The sequence below is a fragment of the Trachemys scripta genome, chromosome 1 (assembly GCF_013100865.1).
Source record: "Trachemys scripta elegans isolate TJP31775 chromosome 1, CAS_Tse_1.0, whole genome shotgun sequence".
NCBI lineage: Eukaryota > Metazoa > Chordata > Testudines > Emydidae > Trachemys > Trachemys scripta.
The window spans coordinates 341756152-341774115 of NC_048298.1; the positions used below are offsets into that span (position 1 = coordinate 341756152).

The 17964-nt window shown below is 44.4% G+C and overlaps 1 protein-coding gene across 1 annotated transcript; it reads left to right on the forward strand.

The window, feature by feature from the left end:
- The first annotated feature begins 522 nt into the window (after positions 1 to 522).
- Positions 523 to 14311, forward strand: LOC117886914 (olfactory receptor 52D1-like). The gene is made up of 2 exons (XM_034789096.1): positions 523 to 619; positions 13341 to 14311. Exons 1-2 carry the CDS (start codon positions 523 to 525, stop codon positions 14309 to 14311), a joined length of 1068 nt encoding a protein of 355 aa, XP_034644987.1.
- Positions 14312 to 17964: the final 3653 nt, after the last annotated feature.

Here is a 17964-nt window from a genome sequence, read left to right on the forward strand (position 1 = left end):
GAAAAGTGATAATCGAGTTGGGGTCACTATGACCTATAACTCGTTGAAATTATAAAAGATTAGCTAATACAGTGTACTTTGGAGAAGTTCTCTGAAGCCATCCTGAGAGACATTTTTCCTGACACCTTCTCTTCCCAGCAACTGGCCACTGCGAACCTGCTGTTAATTACTCAATACAGTTCCAGATGTTAAGCAATAGGTTAGAACATCCCAGATATTTACCTATGTCTGTGCGCGCTTAAATCTAATACACTACTGTGTTAGACAAGAACATGATTACTTGCATTTAATCCTTGATCAAACAGAATTGCTGTGTTCCCATTGAGTTATTCCTGACACCCCCTGGATTGAAATAATTAAGTTGCCACTGCTCGGGCTTCTCAAAAACCAGGGTAACAGACTGCTGTGGTAAACTATAACATCTCCTTGGAGTCCAATAACTTATCGCTTTGCACAATCGATTTTGGAGTCGCTTTCAGCAGGAACTTTCAAAATACACACTAACCATTCCTGTTGTCGAAGATGTCAAAAGTAGGTGTCAAGAGTAATCTTGGAGTTTGTGAAACAGATGAAATGGAGATTGCCACCAAATGTGCAGGTGATCGAATTGCTTCCAGCAGTAAGTCCTTCACAACCTAGATTGGCTGACACTGGTGACCCCATCTGGAGTACTGTGTCCAGTTTTGGGCCCCACACTACAAGAAGGATGTGGAAAAATTGAAAAGAGTCCAGCGGAGGGCAACAAAAATGATTAGGGGGCTGGAGCACATGACATATGATGAGAGGCTGAGGGAACTGGGATTGTTTAGTCTGCAGAAGAGAAGAATGAGGGAGGATTTGATAGCTGCTTTCAACTACCTGAAGGGGGGTTCCAAAGAGGATGGAGCTCGGCTGTACTCAGTGGTAGCAGATGACAGAACAAGGAGTAATGGTCTCAAGTTGCAGTGGGAGAGGTCTAGGTTGGATATTAGAAAAAACTTTTTCACTAGGAGGGTGGTGAAGCACTGGATAGGGTTACCTAGGGAGGTGGTGCAATCTCCTTCCTTAGAGGTATATAAGGTCAGGCTTGACAAAGTCCTAGCTGGGATGATTATGTGGGGATTGGTCCAGCTGTGAGCAGGGGGTTGGACTAGATGACCTCCTGAGGTCCCTTCCAACCCTGATATTCTATGATTCTATGATATCTCAATTTTTCCATTGTTTTGTGGAGACCTTGGACAGTTGGAACAGCAGTGGAGAGTTTTGCCTATGGTTCACTGGCCTCATATTCAGAGAAATCAAGTAGACCAGTTTTGGGTTCAAGAACTTAAACACATTGATGCCACTGGGGACAAAGACTTTAGTTAACTTGGCTTGTTTCGTCTTTTATTGCTGTTGCTACCTTTTAGCAACACTGCGATTGAAAGACTATTTTCTCAGCTGGCAACAAGATGTTTTTATCATTATACATGCAATGACACCAAATCTGTTGTGAAGAGTTTGCACCAAGGAAAGAAATGATTGCACTGGTCACTGCTGGTATGTATGACCAGCAGCAAAAGCATTCTACTTCCAACGAAGACAAGGAGGATGTAATGTTGCCCTTCAGAAACTAACAGTAACAAACCAATTCAACTCAAAATATGGACACTGACTACCGTCATTTAATGAATTTAGAAATAAATAATATAATAATGTTATTGTTGTTTTTTACACTGCATATATTTTGGGCTCATTTGGGGATATTTTTCATGCCATCATTTCCCGTTTTTTGTTTGCCAGCCCTCAATCGGGATACAAGTACCAGTATTGGGGCGTTGATTTGAATTTAATTGTTATCTCATAACTTTGTTGCTAAGGTGGAGGTACTTCTGCGGGGGCTTGTAGGGTTTTTTTTAACCTAATCCGTACTAGGTATCTAGGAAAAGCTTTCATTTGTTACTTGATGTATAGATCAATGTGTTAATAAAAAACCCCTTTGTTTCAAGGCATAGATGGGGCTATTCTTAGGTTAGTTTTTCAATGATTTGGGGCTATTAATGCAGTAGAAATCTGACAAATCTCCAGCACCTCAAGCCGAGCTGGGGGCAGCGCAGCAGCAGCCAGAAACACAAGGGCCAGAGAAGGAGCCCAGAAGGCAGAGCTGGGTGGAGGCAGAGAAGCAGCACTGAGCCAGAAGGCAGAGCTGGGTGGAGGCAGAGAAGCAGCACTGAGCCAGAAGGCAGAGCTGGGTGGAGGCAGAGCAGCGGTGCTGAGGCACAGCTGGGCAGCTGCAGTTGGAGCAGACCAGATCCAGGAGTGGGTCAGCATGGACCAGCTACGTCAATGGGGAGCCAGGGTTCAGCTCCACTGGGAAGCTGCAGGGCCAGAGCCAGGATAGTGGATGCCGGCCATGCCACAAGTAACACGACAGCTGAGCACAAAGAGTGGCTGGGAAGAGCAAGGTGGGGCCATGGGAAGTGGGGGGACATGAATCTGATGGAAGGGCAGATGTTGGGGAGAAGGGTCCTGCCACCTAGAGTCTCGATGTGTGTGGCCACTGTCAGAGCAAGTGTCTGACCTGCGGTATCACTACACCACAGCCAGGGCCTGGGCAGGAGGCCTGGGACGTGTGAGGAACAGACCGTGAACTTTCCTTACATCCCAGAAACAGCTGTTGGTGATGTCCCTGTGCCCACAGAGTGGGGTCTCTTGTTTCCTTGAACAATTCCCATTTTTTCCTTATTTTTCTTACAGTTGATGTTTAATAAATTCTATTTGGTTTGAACTCAATGTTGTGATCAGTAAGTCAGTGAAGAGAGTACACTGGGTGGGGACACCCTAGTCCCAGTCCTAAGTGACCAGGACAGAGGCTCAACTTAAATGTATACTCCAAATTAAAAAACACAGTCAGAGAACCAAAAAAGAGCCACCATGGCTAAACAACAAAGTAAAAGAAGCAGTGAGAGGCAAAAAGGCATCTTTTAAAATGTGGAAGTTAAACCCTAGTGAGAAAAATGGAAAGGAGCATAAACTCTGGCAAATGAAGTGTAAAAATATAATTAGGAAAGCCAAAAAAGTATTTGAAGAACAGCTAGCCAAAGACTCAAAGAAATAGCAAAAAAAAAAATTCAAGTACATCAGAAGCAGGAAGCCTCCTAAACAACTAGTGGGGACACTGGACAATCGAGATACTAAAGGAGCACTCAAGGACGATAAGTCCATTGCAGAGAAACTAAATGAATTCTTTGCATCGGTTTTCATGGTTGAGGATGTGAGGGAGATTCCATTCATTTTAGGTGACAAATCTGAGGAACTGTCCCAGATTGTTCCAAAACCTCCTCTAATGACACCTCAAATTGATAAACTAAACAATAACAAGTCACCAGGACTAGATGCTATTCACCCAAGAGTTCTGAAGGAACTCAAATGTGAAATTACAGTTAATAGTCCTGCAGTCTGTAACCTATCATTTACATTAGTTTCTGTACCAAATGACTAATGTGATGTCAATTTTTAGAAAGGGCTCCAGAGGTAACCCCGGCAATTACAGGGGGGTAACCCTGACTTCTGTACCGGGCAAACTGGTTGAAACTATAATAAAGAACAAAGCTGTCAGACACATAAATGAACATAAAAAGAACAGGAGTACTTGTGGCACCTTAGAGACTAACACATTTATTAGAGCATAAGCTTTCGTGGGCTACAGCCCACTTCTTCGGATGCATATAGAGTGGAATAAATATTGAGGAGATATATATACACACATACAGAGAGCATAAACAGGTGGGAGTTGTCTCACCAACTCTGAGAGGCCAATTAAGTAAGAGAAAAAAAACTTTTGAAGTGATAATCAAGATAGCCCAGTACAGACAGTTTGATAAGAAGTGTGAGAATACTTACAAGGGGAGATAAATTCAATGTTTGTAATGGCTCAGCCATTCCCAGTCCTTATTCAATCCTGAGTTGATTGTGTCTAGTTTGCATATCAATTCCAGCTCAGCAGTCTCTTGTTGGGGTCTGTTTTTGAAGTTTTTCTGTTGTAAGATAGCCACCCGCAGGTCTGACATGGAATGACCAGACAGGTTAAAGTGTTCTCCCACTGGTTTTTGAGTATTATGATTCCTGATGTCAGATTTGTGTCCATTAATTCTTTTGTGGAGAGACTGTCTGGTTTGGCCAATGTACATGGCAGAGGGGCATTGCTGGCACATGATGGCATATATCACATTGGTAGATGTGCAGATGAATGAGCCCCTGATGGTATGGCTGATGTGATTAGGTCCTATGATGATGTCACTTGAATAGATATGTGGACAGAGTTGGCATCGGGCTTTGTTACAAGGATAGGTTCCTGGGTCAGTGGTTTTGTTCAGTGATGTGTGGTTGCTGGTGAGTATTTGCTTTAGGTTGGGGGGTTGTCTGTAAGAAAGGACAGGTCTGTCTCCCAAGATCTGTGAGAGTAAAGGATCATCTTTCAGGATAGGTTGTAGATCTCTGATGATGCGCTGGAGAGGTTTTAGTTGGGGGCTGAAGGTGACAGCCAGACGAGTACCCAGAAGTCACCTCCTACAAGACAGGCCCAACAAAGAAAATAACAGAACACCACTAGCTCTGTCAATCTGTTTTTTCACTTCAGCAGGTGGGTATTGTAGTTTTAAGAATGCTTGATAGAGATCTTGTAGGTGCTTGTCTCTATCTGAGGGATTGGAGCAAATGCGGTTATATCTTAGAGCTTGTCTGTAGACAATGGATCATGTGGTGTGTCCTGGATGGAAGCTGGAGGCATGTAGGTAAGTGTAGCGGTCAGTAGGTTTCCGGTATAGGGTGGTATTTATGTGACCATCGCTTATTAGCACAGTAGTGTCCAGGAAATGGACCGCTTGTGTGGATTGATCTAGGCTGAGGTTGATGGTGGGATGGAAATTATTGAAATCATGGTGAAATTCCTCAAGGGCTTCTTTTCCATGGGTCCAAATAATGAAGATGTCATCAATGTAGCGCAAGTAGAGTAGGGGCGTTAGGGGACGAGAGCTAAGGAAGCGTTGTTCTAAGGCAGCCATAAAAATGTTGGCATATTGTGGGGCCATGCGGGTACCCATAGCAGTGCCACTGACTTGAAGGTATATATTGTCCCCAAATGTGAAATAGTTGTGGGTGAAGACAAAGTCACAAAGTTCAGCCACCAGGTTAACTGTGACATTATCTCTGTATGTGTGTATATATATCTCCTCAATATTTATTCCACTCTATATGCATCCGAAGAAGTGGGCTGTAGTCCATGAAAGCTTATGCTCTAATAAATTTGTTAGTCTCTAAGGTGCCACAAGTACTCCTGTTCTTTTTGCGGATACAGACTAACACGGCTGCTACTCTGATAAATGAACATAGTTTGTTCGGGAAATTAATAGGCAGCCAGTTTAAAATGAAGAAAAGGATGTATTTCTTCACACAACACACAGACAACTATTGGAACTCTTTGCCAGAGGATGTTGTGAAAGCCAAGACTATAACATGGTTTGATAAAGAATTAGATAAGTTCATGAAGGATAGGTCCACCAATGGCTATTAGCCAGGATGGGCAGGGATGCAAAACTATTTGCCTTGAAGTGTCCCTAGCCTCTGTTTCCCAGAACTTGGGAAGGGGTGACATGGGATGGATCACTTGATGATTACCTGTTCTGTTCATTCCCTCTGGGGCACCTGGCATTGACCACTGTCAGAAGACAGGATACTGGGGTAGATGGACCATTGGCCTGACCCTATGTGGCCACTCTTATGTCCTTATCTGAGTCTCCTTTTTCTTTTCTGGATGCTGGACCTCATAGTTGATGAGGCTCAAATGCCTCACACCTCAAACGGTCCCTGCCATTGAACCAGTAATTTGAACTACAGCAAGTCACTCAATCACCCAGTGCGATCCCTTGTGGCTGGACTCCCTAGTTATAGGTCTTCTCTTGTACCTGTTGTGCATTTAGCAAATTCTTCTAGCAAATGCCTGTAAAGTCTTGAGGTGATTTCTTAATTAAAGAATGTATTGGGCTATGTTCATTGTCTGGGGTCTTTGCTGTTCTGTGTTTCTCCAAGGAGGACTGGAAACCCTTTGGCTGCTTCCCAGACAGCAGTTCAAAGGGAGGTCTTGGAGACTTCAGGCACATTCCTGATAGCAGAAAGGAGGTTGGGGAAGAGTTGGTGCCAGTGTTTGGATTCTGAGGTTACAAAATACCTTAACGTCGCCATCAAAGTTCTGTGAAATCGCTCCACCAATTCATCAGTTTGGGGATGGTAGATCAACATTCCAAATGTTGTTACCCTCATTTAGACTGCACAGCCTTTCATTGGTTGTAAAGTGAAGTTAGGTCCTTGATCAGTAAGGATTTCTTGGGGTATTACCACCTGGGAGAGGAATTTCATAAGCTCATTTGGTTCACCTCCAGAGTGCTAGAATTATACCTGGAGGGTAATAAACCTGGCTGGGTGCCTTTGTCACCGAACTGTGCCTGTGGTTTTTCTTTATGAGTAACATCGAGGTCGCAGAATGAGCAGATTGCCTTGTCTGTTAATACTGATAACACTGGAGCTCCAAGGACAGAAGCACTGAGCAGCCTGAACAGCGTTCCCAAGGCGACGACATTCCAGCCTTCAGCACTTGACAACAGCCAGCTGACACTCTGAGCCCAGGGGAGAACAACTCTACAGTCTGGAGCAAGTCAGCGACTGTTGTGCCTCCTGCCCAACGTGCGGTCACTGTCTCAGTCGCTGCGGTTCAACCACTTATCCTTAGCCAAGCCCATGAACAACTCGCTGTGGTAAATGGGGAAGATTATGCAACAGAAGTTAAGGATTCTGTGACTTTCAGAGACCTCTGTGACATTTTCCACGTCAGCCCCGGGGCAGCGCACCAGAGCTGTCAGCCTGTGGGGGCCCCCGCGCTCTCAGCTGCCATGGGTGGTGAAGGACCCAGCAGCTCTTAGCCCCCACAGTCAGTGGTGGGACCCGGAGCTCCGATCTGCCATGGGCAGTGGGGGCCCCTATAGCTCTGTGGCTCTGGGGCTGTGGCAGGGGCTCCAGAGCTCTGAGCTACTGGGGCTGCGCTGGAGACCATGGAGCTGTTAGCCACGGCGGCAGCAGGTGCTGGACCCTCCCCCCTCCAGAAGCGGGGCTCAGGCTCTCATCCTCCTGATCGGATGTTTAATATTCCCCCTGTCAGTTCCCCTCCCCCCCGTTATTTTTAGTAAAAGTCACAGACAGGTCACAGGCTTCCATGAATTTTTGTTTATTGCCAGTGACCTGTCCATGACTTTTACTAAAAATAATTGTAACAAATCCTTAACCTTAGGCATGCCTGATCATCTGGTCTGCCCCTCGTTCCTGAGCAAAATTGTGTCATATGCGAGGATAGCCACTCCCCGACTGAACACATTCTGGATGCTGTCGAGGGCTGTGGTGTTTGCCGGCCCACTGACCTGGCTGAAAGTGCCCTCCACAGCATCCGCTTTTTTCCTCTCCTATTCCTGCCAACGCTGCTAGTTCTAGCATACTCTCACCGGGGTGTCAGCCTCCACCTTACCAGTCAGCAGTTCCCCCCGTTCCTTCACAACTTCACCAAAGTGGTTCCAGTCCCTCCCCAATATCACCAGAAAGGCCAGATATTGGAAATAATTTCCCTAATAAGTTTATTAAGATTTAGCACAACTAAGTTTCCACACAACAATTCCTTTATTAGTCCAAAGGGAAATTGGTGTTGATTATCTCCCAAGTACAATTACAAGCAGATACACACTTACGTGTTATAGAATCATAGAATAGATTAATAGAATCACAGAACTGGAGGGGACCTCGAGGGGTCATCTAGTCCAGTCCCCTGAACTCAAGGCAGGACTAAGTATTATCTAGACCATCCCTGACAGGTATTTGTTCAACCTGCTCTTAAAAATCCCCAATTATGGAGATTCCACATCCTCCCTGGGCAATTTATTCCAGTGCTTAACCACCCTGACAGTTAGAAAGTTTTTTCCTAATGTCCAACCTAAACTGCCCTTGCTGCAATTTAAGCCCATTGCTTCTTGTCCTATCTTCAGAGGTTAAGAAGAACAATTTTTCTCCCTCCTCCTTGTAACAACCTTTTCTGTACTTGAAAACTGTTATCATGTCCCCTCTCAGTTGTCTCTTCTCCAGAATAAACCAACCCAATTTTTCAATCTTCCCTCATCAGTCATGCTTTCTAGACCTTTAATCATTTTTGTTGCTCTTCTCAAAATGATTAGAGGTCTAGAATACATGACCTATGAGGGAAGATAGAAAAAATTGTTGCTCTTCTCTGTATTTTCTCCAATTTGTCCACCTCTTTCCTGAAATGTGGCGCCCAGAACTGGACACAATACTCCAATTGAGGCCTAATCAGTGCAGAGGAGAGCAGAAGAATTATATCCTACAATTATATGCATTAGCTAAATATTCTCCACAGGATCTGGCTCGGGAAATACCTTCCATCATGGCATGATTCTAGAGAGATAAGCAAAACCTGTGACAAAGGAACCCCTAAACATTTTGCCCTTTATAAGAACATAGGATACTGGGATAGATGGACCATGCATCTCACCCAGGATGGCCGTTCTTGTCTTCTTACAGTGGCCAATGCCAGGTGCTTCATAGGGAATGAAAAGAACAGGTAATCATGAAGTGATCCATCCCCTGTCGCCCCTTCCCAAGTTCTGGCAAACAGAGGCTAGGGACACCATCCCTGCCCATCCTGACTAATACCATTGATGGATCTAAGTGCCAAGAACTCTTTGGAACTATTCTGTGGAATTCTTTGCCAGAGGATGTTGTGAAGGCTAAGACTGGACACCTAACTCACATCTGTGCCTCTGAACATCTCCCTCTACCCTCCCTATCCTAATTACAGTCTGTGCAGTGACTCTAGCAGTCCTCAGGCTTCAGGGCACATACTGATCGCTGAAGGGGCTCTGGAAGCTGCTCCTGCCCATGGAACGATATCGCCCTATGGGGGGTATATGACTAAGCAGGGGCAATCAGATGGGAGGGGCTATTACTCCGTGTTAGAAACAAGGATGAGCAAGAGCATTTCCATGTGCATGTTGTGTTTTCAGGGATTCAGCGCAGGGCTCGTCAGCCGGGAGGGGAGGAGAAAATGATCAGATTCTATGACGATGGGCAGCAGAACGGAAATGCTGATTGAGACCCCTGGCTTAGATGTACATATTTATCTAAGTCCCGGCCCGTGGGCCATCTGCAGCCCGAGAACCTCCCCACTGTGGGTTGCAGAGGAGAAACGCAGGCAGATGCTGCCAGCAATGTCTGCTGTAGGCACCGCTCCCCGCAGCTCTCATTGGCTGGGGGAGAAGGACTGAGATATCATCATTAGTTGCCGGGCAGATTCAGCCATGCAGGCAGCATCACTTTGTTCCACAATGAATATAAACAAGCCAAAATCATTTCTTCACTCCCGGGGGAGGCTCTCAGGCTGAAGTTCTCTAGGGTCTATTTTCTGCTCTTCCCACTGCTCCGGGACCCAAGGGAATAATCTTGGAGTCCAGGCCAACCTGAGAGTCTGCAGGGACTGTACAGGGGAATGATAAAGGTCGCTGTCCAGCACAGAAACTGTCAGACACTTGAGATTCATACACTGATTCTTGGGGCTCTGCCTTTCTGTCGCCGTAAGGAGATTTCCTCTCTGTGCTGAGCAGGATTTCGGTGAGTTGCCTGTTTCTGCATTAAAGTTAGTACTAAGGGCTCAGGAAGAGTTCAAGGGTTCAAGTAAAAAACCAGCTGGGCAGGAATTCACCAGCACGGCGACTTGAACTGTTTAGTATTGTCAGAAACACCAAGGGATTGACCTGGTCAAACTGGAATTATAAATATACTGGAAATAATTTAGACAAATATTTGTTATTAAGATAAGTTCCTTGTGTGTTACTGTGTCCGTCTATCTGTCTCAGTAGATTCCTTTTTGTGCTTTATGTGGATTTTCCTCTGGTTCACTCAAGTTTTCCAATTCAGCAATTTCACAGCCCTGTTAAATAGTGCGGCCAAAGCCTCTGCAGTGGGTATTTGTGTTACCAGAGGGATCACAACAAGAAAAGGCCACACACTGGCCAGATTCTGCTCTCACATTCTGCCTTCACTGGGTCACTCCAGATTGACACTGGCCTTCCTGAGAGAAATATCCGGGCCCATGTGTTTTGAAATCCCCAACTTTCTTGCCGGGTCTCAGAGCGCCACATGAACTGGGGGTTTCCTTCTGACTCTTTCAGTGCCATACAGAACAACGCTCTCTGTAGCAGGACAAGAAGCCATGATTTTCACAGATCGGAGCTGAAACTTAAACACTAAGGGTGAAATCTTAGTCCCATGGAGTTCTGGGGCAAAACTTCCAACACGGCCAGGGATTCACCCTAAATCCACATGTAGGTACTTAAATAAATGGCCTGATTTACACCAGCCATGAGCCTCCAGTGACTTCAACTGGAGTTTTCCTGTGGCCTCTATGGATGGGTGAGCTCGTTCGGACCAAAGAAGAACTGACAGGAGAGTTGCTGAAATCTCAAACTCACAGGTTTTGGGTTGAAAACAATCAGGATAACAAGTATCAGGGGGTAGCCGTGTTAGTCTTTAAGGTGCCACCAGACTCCTTGAGGTTTTTGTAGATACAGACTAACAGATTTATTTGGGCATAAGCTTTCGTGGGTAAAAACCTCACTTCTTCAGATGCATGGAGTGAAAGTTACAGCTGCAGGCATTATATACTGACACATGGAGAGCAGGGAGTTACTTCGCAAGTGGAGAACCAGTGTTGACAGGGCCAATTCAATCAGGGTGGATGTAGTCCACTCCCAATAATAGATGAGGAGGTGTCAATTCTAGGAGAGGAAAAGCTGCTTCTGTAATGAGCCAGCCACTCCCAGTCCCTATTCAAACCCAGGTTAATGGTGTTAAATTTGCAAATGAATTTTAGTTCTGCTGTTTCACTTTGAAGTCCAATGACCACAAGATCTGCTAAGGTACGAAGGCTCCCAGCCAGGATTATTGTCGACAAAGCACAATACTAGTATTCCACAGACTCTACAGGACCACTAATACATGTATGCCCATAAGAATGGACCAGCTCAGTGAATGGCAGGACTCTACGTTCCCCACTAGGCTAGACAAAGACACTCCATCTGAGATACATCTTAGTACCCCGACACAAACAAGTTACGTACTGTCCCTCTGACATACTTAGTTACTGCCCCCTGATGTGGCTATTTATGTATTGTCATCCTGACCTTATCTTTTAGGAGGGGTCAGTGTGTTCCTGTTTTCCTTGGGGAAAGTTTTTGTAGCATCCTTGATATTCGGATGTTCTGATACCACTTGATATCGGGATGTGTTTGTGTGAGTGCTCTGTGCCTAGCACTTCTTAGGAATGTGTATTTCTGCAATATCAGCCCTGTTCTTGCCAGATTTTGTGAGCAGGGCCTGCCTCTTGCTCACAGATTGTCTTTGCTTTCTATCATTAAAAATTTGACTCCTACATTATCCCAGGCCTCAGGCCTCATACCAGGCCTCTGATACAAGGGCTTATGTTTCAGGCTCTCTTCCTACTACATTCCCCCACTAGTTGTTTACTCATCATCTCGGAAAAGCATAATGCCTGGACTGAAGATGGCCCACTGGGCTAAACACTGTTATGTGGCCAGCTTACTTTCCCATCCACACAGTTATGCCCCATCTGTGCCTTAGTCTACACATTCCCTCGTACGACTGAGGGACAGATTTTATTTTCCAATGGTTTCTAATGTTAGGCCCGGGACCATGACTGAGGAATGTAGTTTTATGATTGAGCCTTGGGGGCACATTTAGATAAGTAAGATGGATGGATAATATGGCTATGGTGTATATATTTCTATGTTACAAATGGATATATATGCATATATGTATGCGTACATATGACAGCACTTTATATCCAAACAGAACAATCCTTTTCCAGTCTGGGTGGCGTAGTTTGGTGCTTGTTGCACTGCAGATAGCGACACACTCCTGTCAGGGCACTTACAATTACCACCTGGATTATTATTGGTACTAGGCTGAGTGTTCTGAAATACTGGGATAGACTTTTTTATAATGTGTCCCACAGTGCTGTGTGTAGGAGACGTAAAACAGAAATTGGGAGCAGTGACATTACAAATGAGGCCTTTATATATCTATACGTCTTGCAATTAGTTACTACACATTGTCCAATCATGTTGTAGGTTACCCTCATTGCTGGCTGTTACCCTCTGGTAAACTGTACTGGGCAAGAAAGAGGAACGGCTGGCTTCTCTGTACCATGGTTTGCATTGCTCTGTGATACACCCGTAGCTGACATAGATCCAGGTGTTTCTTGTGGATGCTGTTTTTCAGATAAGCTACTGAATGGACAGTAACCAATTTATTAAATATTGCTGTGTTAGGATTTAGTGTTGGTACCCAGATACTGAACAAGATTGTTTTGAATAACATGTGCCTTAATTAGGACTCAGTGTCACTGACCCCAAAGTGTGACTGGTACTACCAGGGAATTTGTTTACCCAATTTGTAATTACCGTGTAACTTAATTTTTTTACCAATTTGTTTTTTCCAAGCCTTCATGTTGTTTGCTGCCATTCGTTTGTTGATTTTTTACCTCTGTGTTGGTTTAAGAGTTTAGCAATGTTATGCACATTGTAAACGAAGTACAACAATAACACACTTGCTTTTACATAGTAGCCAAGTTTAACTTAGCTGACAGTTGTTTCTAACTGATCATCACCTTAACTGTCCATATATGGTAGGCTCTCGCTAGTGTCTTCTCCAAGCTGTCCAGTCATCCCTGGCTCCCACAACCTACAAGCCACCCCACGCTCGCCACAGCTCTTCCTCTGCATGGGGTGAGGTGCCTCCTGTCATGCCTGCTCCCTTGACTGGTGGCAGATCAGTGACTGTGTCGCACTGGTGAGAAATCTCACACAGAGAGAGGTAAATGCTCTTGTTATACCCATGCACAGTTTGTGTGGCTTTGGGGACTGCTACACAGGAATGATTAGCAAGCTGAGAAGTTTGCACATTATATAATGAGAGCGGGTAACCCTGGAACATGTGAGGGACTAGATAAATACAGCTGCCATGTGCAGGAGCCACTGGCAGCTTCCTGGAACAGTGGGCCACAGGAACACAGACATTAAACCAAGGGCAAAGATGTTAAACCAGTGGGTCCGGCTTCTAGACAGGGGGGCCATGGGGCTCCGTGTGCTGCCCCCGCCCCGAGCACCGGCTCTGCACTCCCATTGGCCGGGAATATTTACTGTACTATTTGTTACTACATGTGTAATCCCCATCACTGTGTTTCTCTCCCTTCACAGACTCCTGGAGCATTTCTGAGCCTGACCACCTCATGGCATCTTTCAACCTCACCACCTCTGACCCTTCAACATTCATCCTAATGGGCATCCCTGGCCTGGAAGCGGCCCATGTCCTGATTGCCATCCCTTTTTCTGTGTTCTACATTATTGGCCTGTTGGGAAATCTCACTATTCTGTTTGTTGTAGGCAGAGAGCAGACCCTGCACAAGCCAATGTATCTGCTGTTCTGCATGCTGGCACTCACAGACATTGGCACGTCTACCTCCGTCGTGCCGAAGGCTCTGTTTATATTTTGGTTCAATTGGAAAGGCATTACTGTGGGTGGCTGCCTCACACAGATGTTCTTCCTTCACGCGGTTGGTGTTATGCACTCAGCCGTCCTTGTGACAATGGCCTTCGATCGCTACATTGCCATATGTAACCCTCTGAGATATGACACCATCCTCACCAATGCACGAATAGCTAAGCTAGGGCTAGTGGGTTTGATAAGAGCTGTTCTCTTTGTTCTGCCTGCGCTCCTGCTCCTCAGCAGGCAGCCATTCTGTGCCAACCGCATTATCCCCCACACGTACTGCGAGCACATGGCTGTGGTGAAGATGTTGTGTGCAGACATCACAATGCACATGACGTACAACTTGGTGATAGTGTTTGTAGTCATTGGGTCAGACCTGACACTCATTGCCCTGTCCTATGGTCTGATTGTCAGGGCCGTCCTCAGAATCTCCTCCAAGAAAGCCCACCAGAAGGCCCTCAACACCTGCACAGCCCACATCTGTGTGATACTGACATCTTATTCTCCCTCCGTCTTCTCCTCTCTAACACAGCAGTTTGGTCAGGGCATCGCTCTCCATGTTGACATTATCTTGGCAAACATCAATTACCTCATCCCCCCCATGCTCAACCCTGTCATTTATGGGGTCAAAACCAAAGAGCTTCGTGACAAAGTGGTCAAATACATCTGCAGAATATGATCACCAGGGGTCATTGACTTTAATCCTGTCTGACAAGATTGGGAAAGGATTTCTCCTCATTAATCAAGGGTGCTCTGTCCCATTTTGGCTGAGCTCAGCATTTTGGAAGTTCACAGTCTTAGAAGCTCCTCACACCTAACGTCTTATCACTCCATCACCAAGCACTGCTCTCTCCGTTGCTGAGTTCCCTCTCTCTGACCATCACTTGAACTCTTTCAATGTCACCCATCAGCCTCAAACCCTAGACACCCTCTCATGCACACTTTCCAATACTTCCAGACCACAAGAAAATACTGCAGCTTTCTGAAGCAAGGTGGCTTTCCATTAGTCCCTGTGTGACAAACGGAAGCTACACTTTCTGATAGCCAAGACAAATAAAATCTGCTGAACAAAATTTACCTGATTTTTGTAGGTCCAATACTTCAGGAAGCCTGGATGATAAAGCAAGTGTTTCAGTTTGAAAGTGCTAATACACAAAAGCTGCTGCAGGAATTGAGGACATTTTACTAAAGCTTATTGGTGAGAGATGTGAAACTGCATTTTTGAGAATGGGACTGCTGTGTTAAACTACAGCTTCACCTTTGTGTCAAATTACTTACCGCTTTGCGCAGTTGATTTTGAAGTCGCTTTTAGGTGCAGTTTTCAAAACACACACTACCCATTCCTGTTGTCAAAGATGTCAAGAGTAGGTGTCGAGATTTCATCTTGGAGTTTGTGAAACAGATGAAACAGGGATTGCCACCAAACATCCAGGTGATTGAATTGTTTGCAGTACTAAATCTTTCGTGACCTAGATTAGGCAATCTCTCATTTTTGCCATTGTTTTGTGGAAACTTCGGACAGTTGGAGCAGCAGTGGAGAGTTTTGCTGATGGTTCACTGGCCTCATACTCAGGACAGTCAAGTTGAGCATGTTTGGGTTGAAGTTTTCGAACACACGGATGCTGCTGAGGACAAAGACTCTAGTGAACTTTGCTTATTTGCTCTTTTGTTTCTGTCACTACCTGTTAACAATGCTGCAGATGAAAGACTGTTTTCTCAAATAGACTTGATAAAAACAAAACTGTGCAACAAGATGCAAGAGGAACTTTTAGAAAACATTCTTCGTGTTAGTTTGTATATTGTTGACCTGGATTTCTGGGCTAGTTAGTTACGGCTCACCAATGATCTGATGAGAAGATATTTAGGTTCTTGTCCCAATACAGGCTACAGGGTTAGAAAACTCAGAGTTCAACGACGTGAGCAGACCCTCGTGGTGTGTGGGGCAAGGAGACTTATGCTGAGGACATTATCAGAATGTTAAGTTCTTTATTAAAATGAATGATCAAAGGGGAGAGCCTGGCTGAAGGGCAACCAGCCTGTGGTGTGAAGCATTTACATTTGTAAGGGCACTGAAAGTGTTAAGATCAGCTTAGAATGCATTTTGCTTTTATTTCATTTGACCAAATCTGACTTGTTATGTTTTGACTTATACTCACTTAAAATCTATCTTTGTAGTTAATAAATGTGTTTATTTATTCTACCTGAAGCAGTGTGTTTGGTTTGAAGCATGTCATAGACTCCCCTTGGGATAACAGGCCTGGTACATATCAATTTCTTTTTTTAATTGATGAACTCATATAAATTTGCAGCATCCAGCGGGAATAACTGGACACTGCAAAATGGAGGTTCCTAGGGTTATGTTCGGAACCGGAGATATTGGCTAGTGTCATTCGGTTGAATAATGCAAGGAGCAGCTTACAAAGTAGAGGCTGTGCGTGAACAGCCCAGGAGTGGGGGATCTCACAGCAGAGCAGGCTTAAGGCTGGCTTCCAGAATCAAGGATTGGAGTGACCTAGCAGATCACCGGTCTCGATAACACCAGCGGGGAATGTCACAGAGATAGACAAGCAGCCTTGTCTCTGGAATGCCCAATGAATTTGAAGGGCCAAGTTTCCCAAGTTAGTAGGGATTAGGTTTGAGTGTAAGTTATATTGCAAAGCTGAATGATAGCTTGATAGGAGACAGAAAGACTGACCCTCCTGCATGGTTGTTTGCCCTCTTGTAGGGTCCTGGCACTGCAATAATCAGGTACAATCTTCCAGCCCAAATCTTATTTCCTCAACCAGATAAATCTTCGGGTACACTTACTCTATAGGCTAACATATTATGATATATATTCATAATATTAATATAAATTATCTCATCCCCAAAACCGTTACCTTTGGCCTAATTTCTGACTCTTATGATTTTCATATTCTGTTGTGTACCCTGCAGTTACCGGTCTGTTCCAGACCTTTTGTAAACATATTCGATTCTTAGTTCAGTTCCCCAAAGTCAAAAGGGGTAACTGGTAGGCCATTTATCTATACCAAAGGTTGTAAAGCGACATACTAACTTGCTCTAGCTAATCATACAGGATACAGGCCTGTAGGTTCCTTGCATTACAGCTGACTATGATGAATAACTATTATGGATAACATATACTGGAACTCAACATAAACAAAAAGCCAAGAAAATAATATAATCAATCAAACCAATAAAGAAAACACATTTTGCAATATGTCAAGCTAGCACACTGGCCTTATAGGCTACAAATCCCCCTTTGATGGGATGATTGCATAACCCCCCCCATTACATAGATGAGGGGGTGGATAGCGGATGTGTGCAGACATGCCATGAATGCAGGGGATTGGACAAGATGAATGCTCAAGGTCCATTCCAGTCCTACGATTCTATGTTCATAATGATGTTCTACCTCCTGATATACCTGTAGCATAGGCATTATGGGTACATGTTGCCTGTACAGGCAATTCTTGTCTTTCTTTTAATTTCTTAATCTTACATTGTATATATCTTAAAATAATGTAAATAATTCCTATTGCAATACCTTGGACAATAATCCACCCCTTTAATCCAACTTCTTCCCGCGGGGGGAGGGGGGAGCATTTACTGCCTGATCTCCCCCATCTAATGATTGTCCAAAACACTCCAATGTTTCTGGTATATATTCCCCCTCTGGGACTACAATTAAAACAATTATTAACTCAAAAGGAAACACACCTCATTCAAATTATGATTTACATGGACAAGGCTAAACAAGCTGTTGTCCAATTAAGTCCTAATAAAAGGGATGAGATAAATAATGGTAGTGTTTTCAAAAGTGGGAATAGTGGAAAATACTTGGTTTCTAATTGAGGTGAACTGCTTTGGAGTAACAAAAATGAGAAATTCGGATATGTGACCTGACATTCCAAAGATCCAATGAGAGAAATGTTTGGACTGGTATCTGCTGATGTATGACCAGCGGCAGAAGTATTCCACTTCTGACGAAAGCAAGAGAGAGTCCTGTGGCATCTTTAAGACTAACAGATGTATTGGAGCATAAGCTTTCGTGGGTGAATTCCCACTTAGTCTGGATCTGTAAAAAGCAACAGAGTGTCCTGAGCATCTGACGAACACGGCTACCCCTCTGATACTTGACTTCTGACGAAGATGGCAAGGATGAAATATTGCCTTTTAGAGACTAACAGTAACTAACAAATTTGACACAAAATATGAACATTGGCTAAAATCACTGAATGCCATTTGAAATAAATAACATAGTAAAGTTATTGTTGTACTACAAACATTTTGGGCTCCTTTGGGGCTATTTTAATGCTCTAATTTGCCATT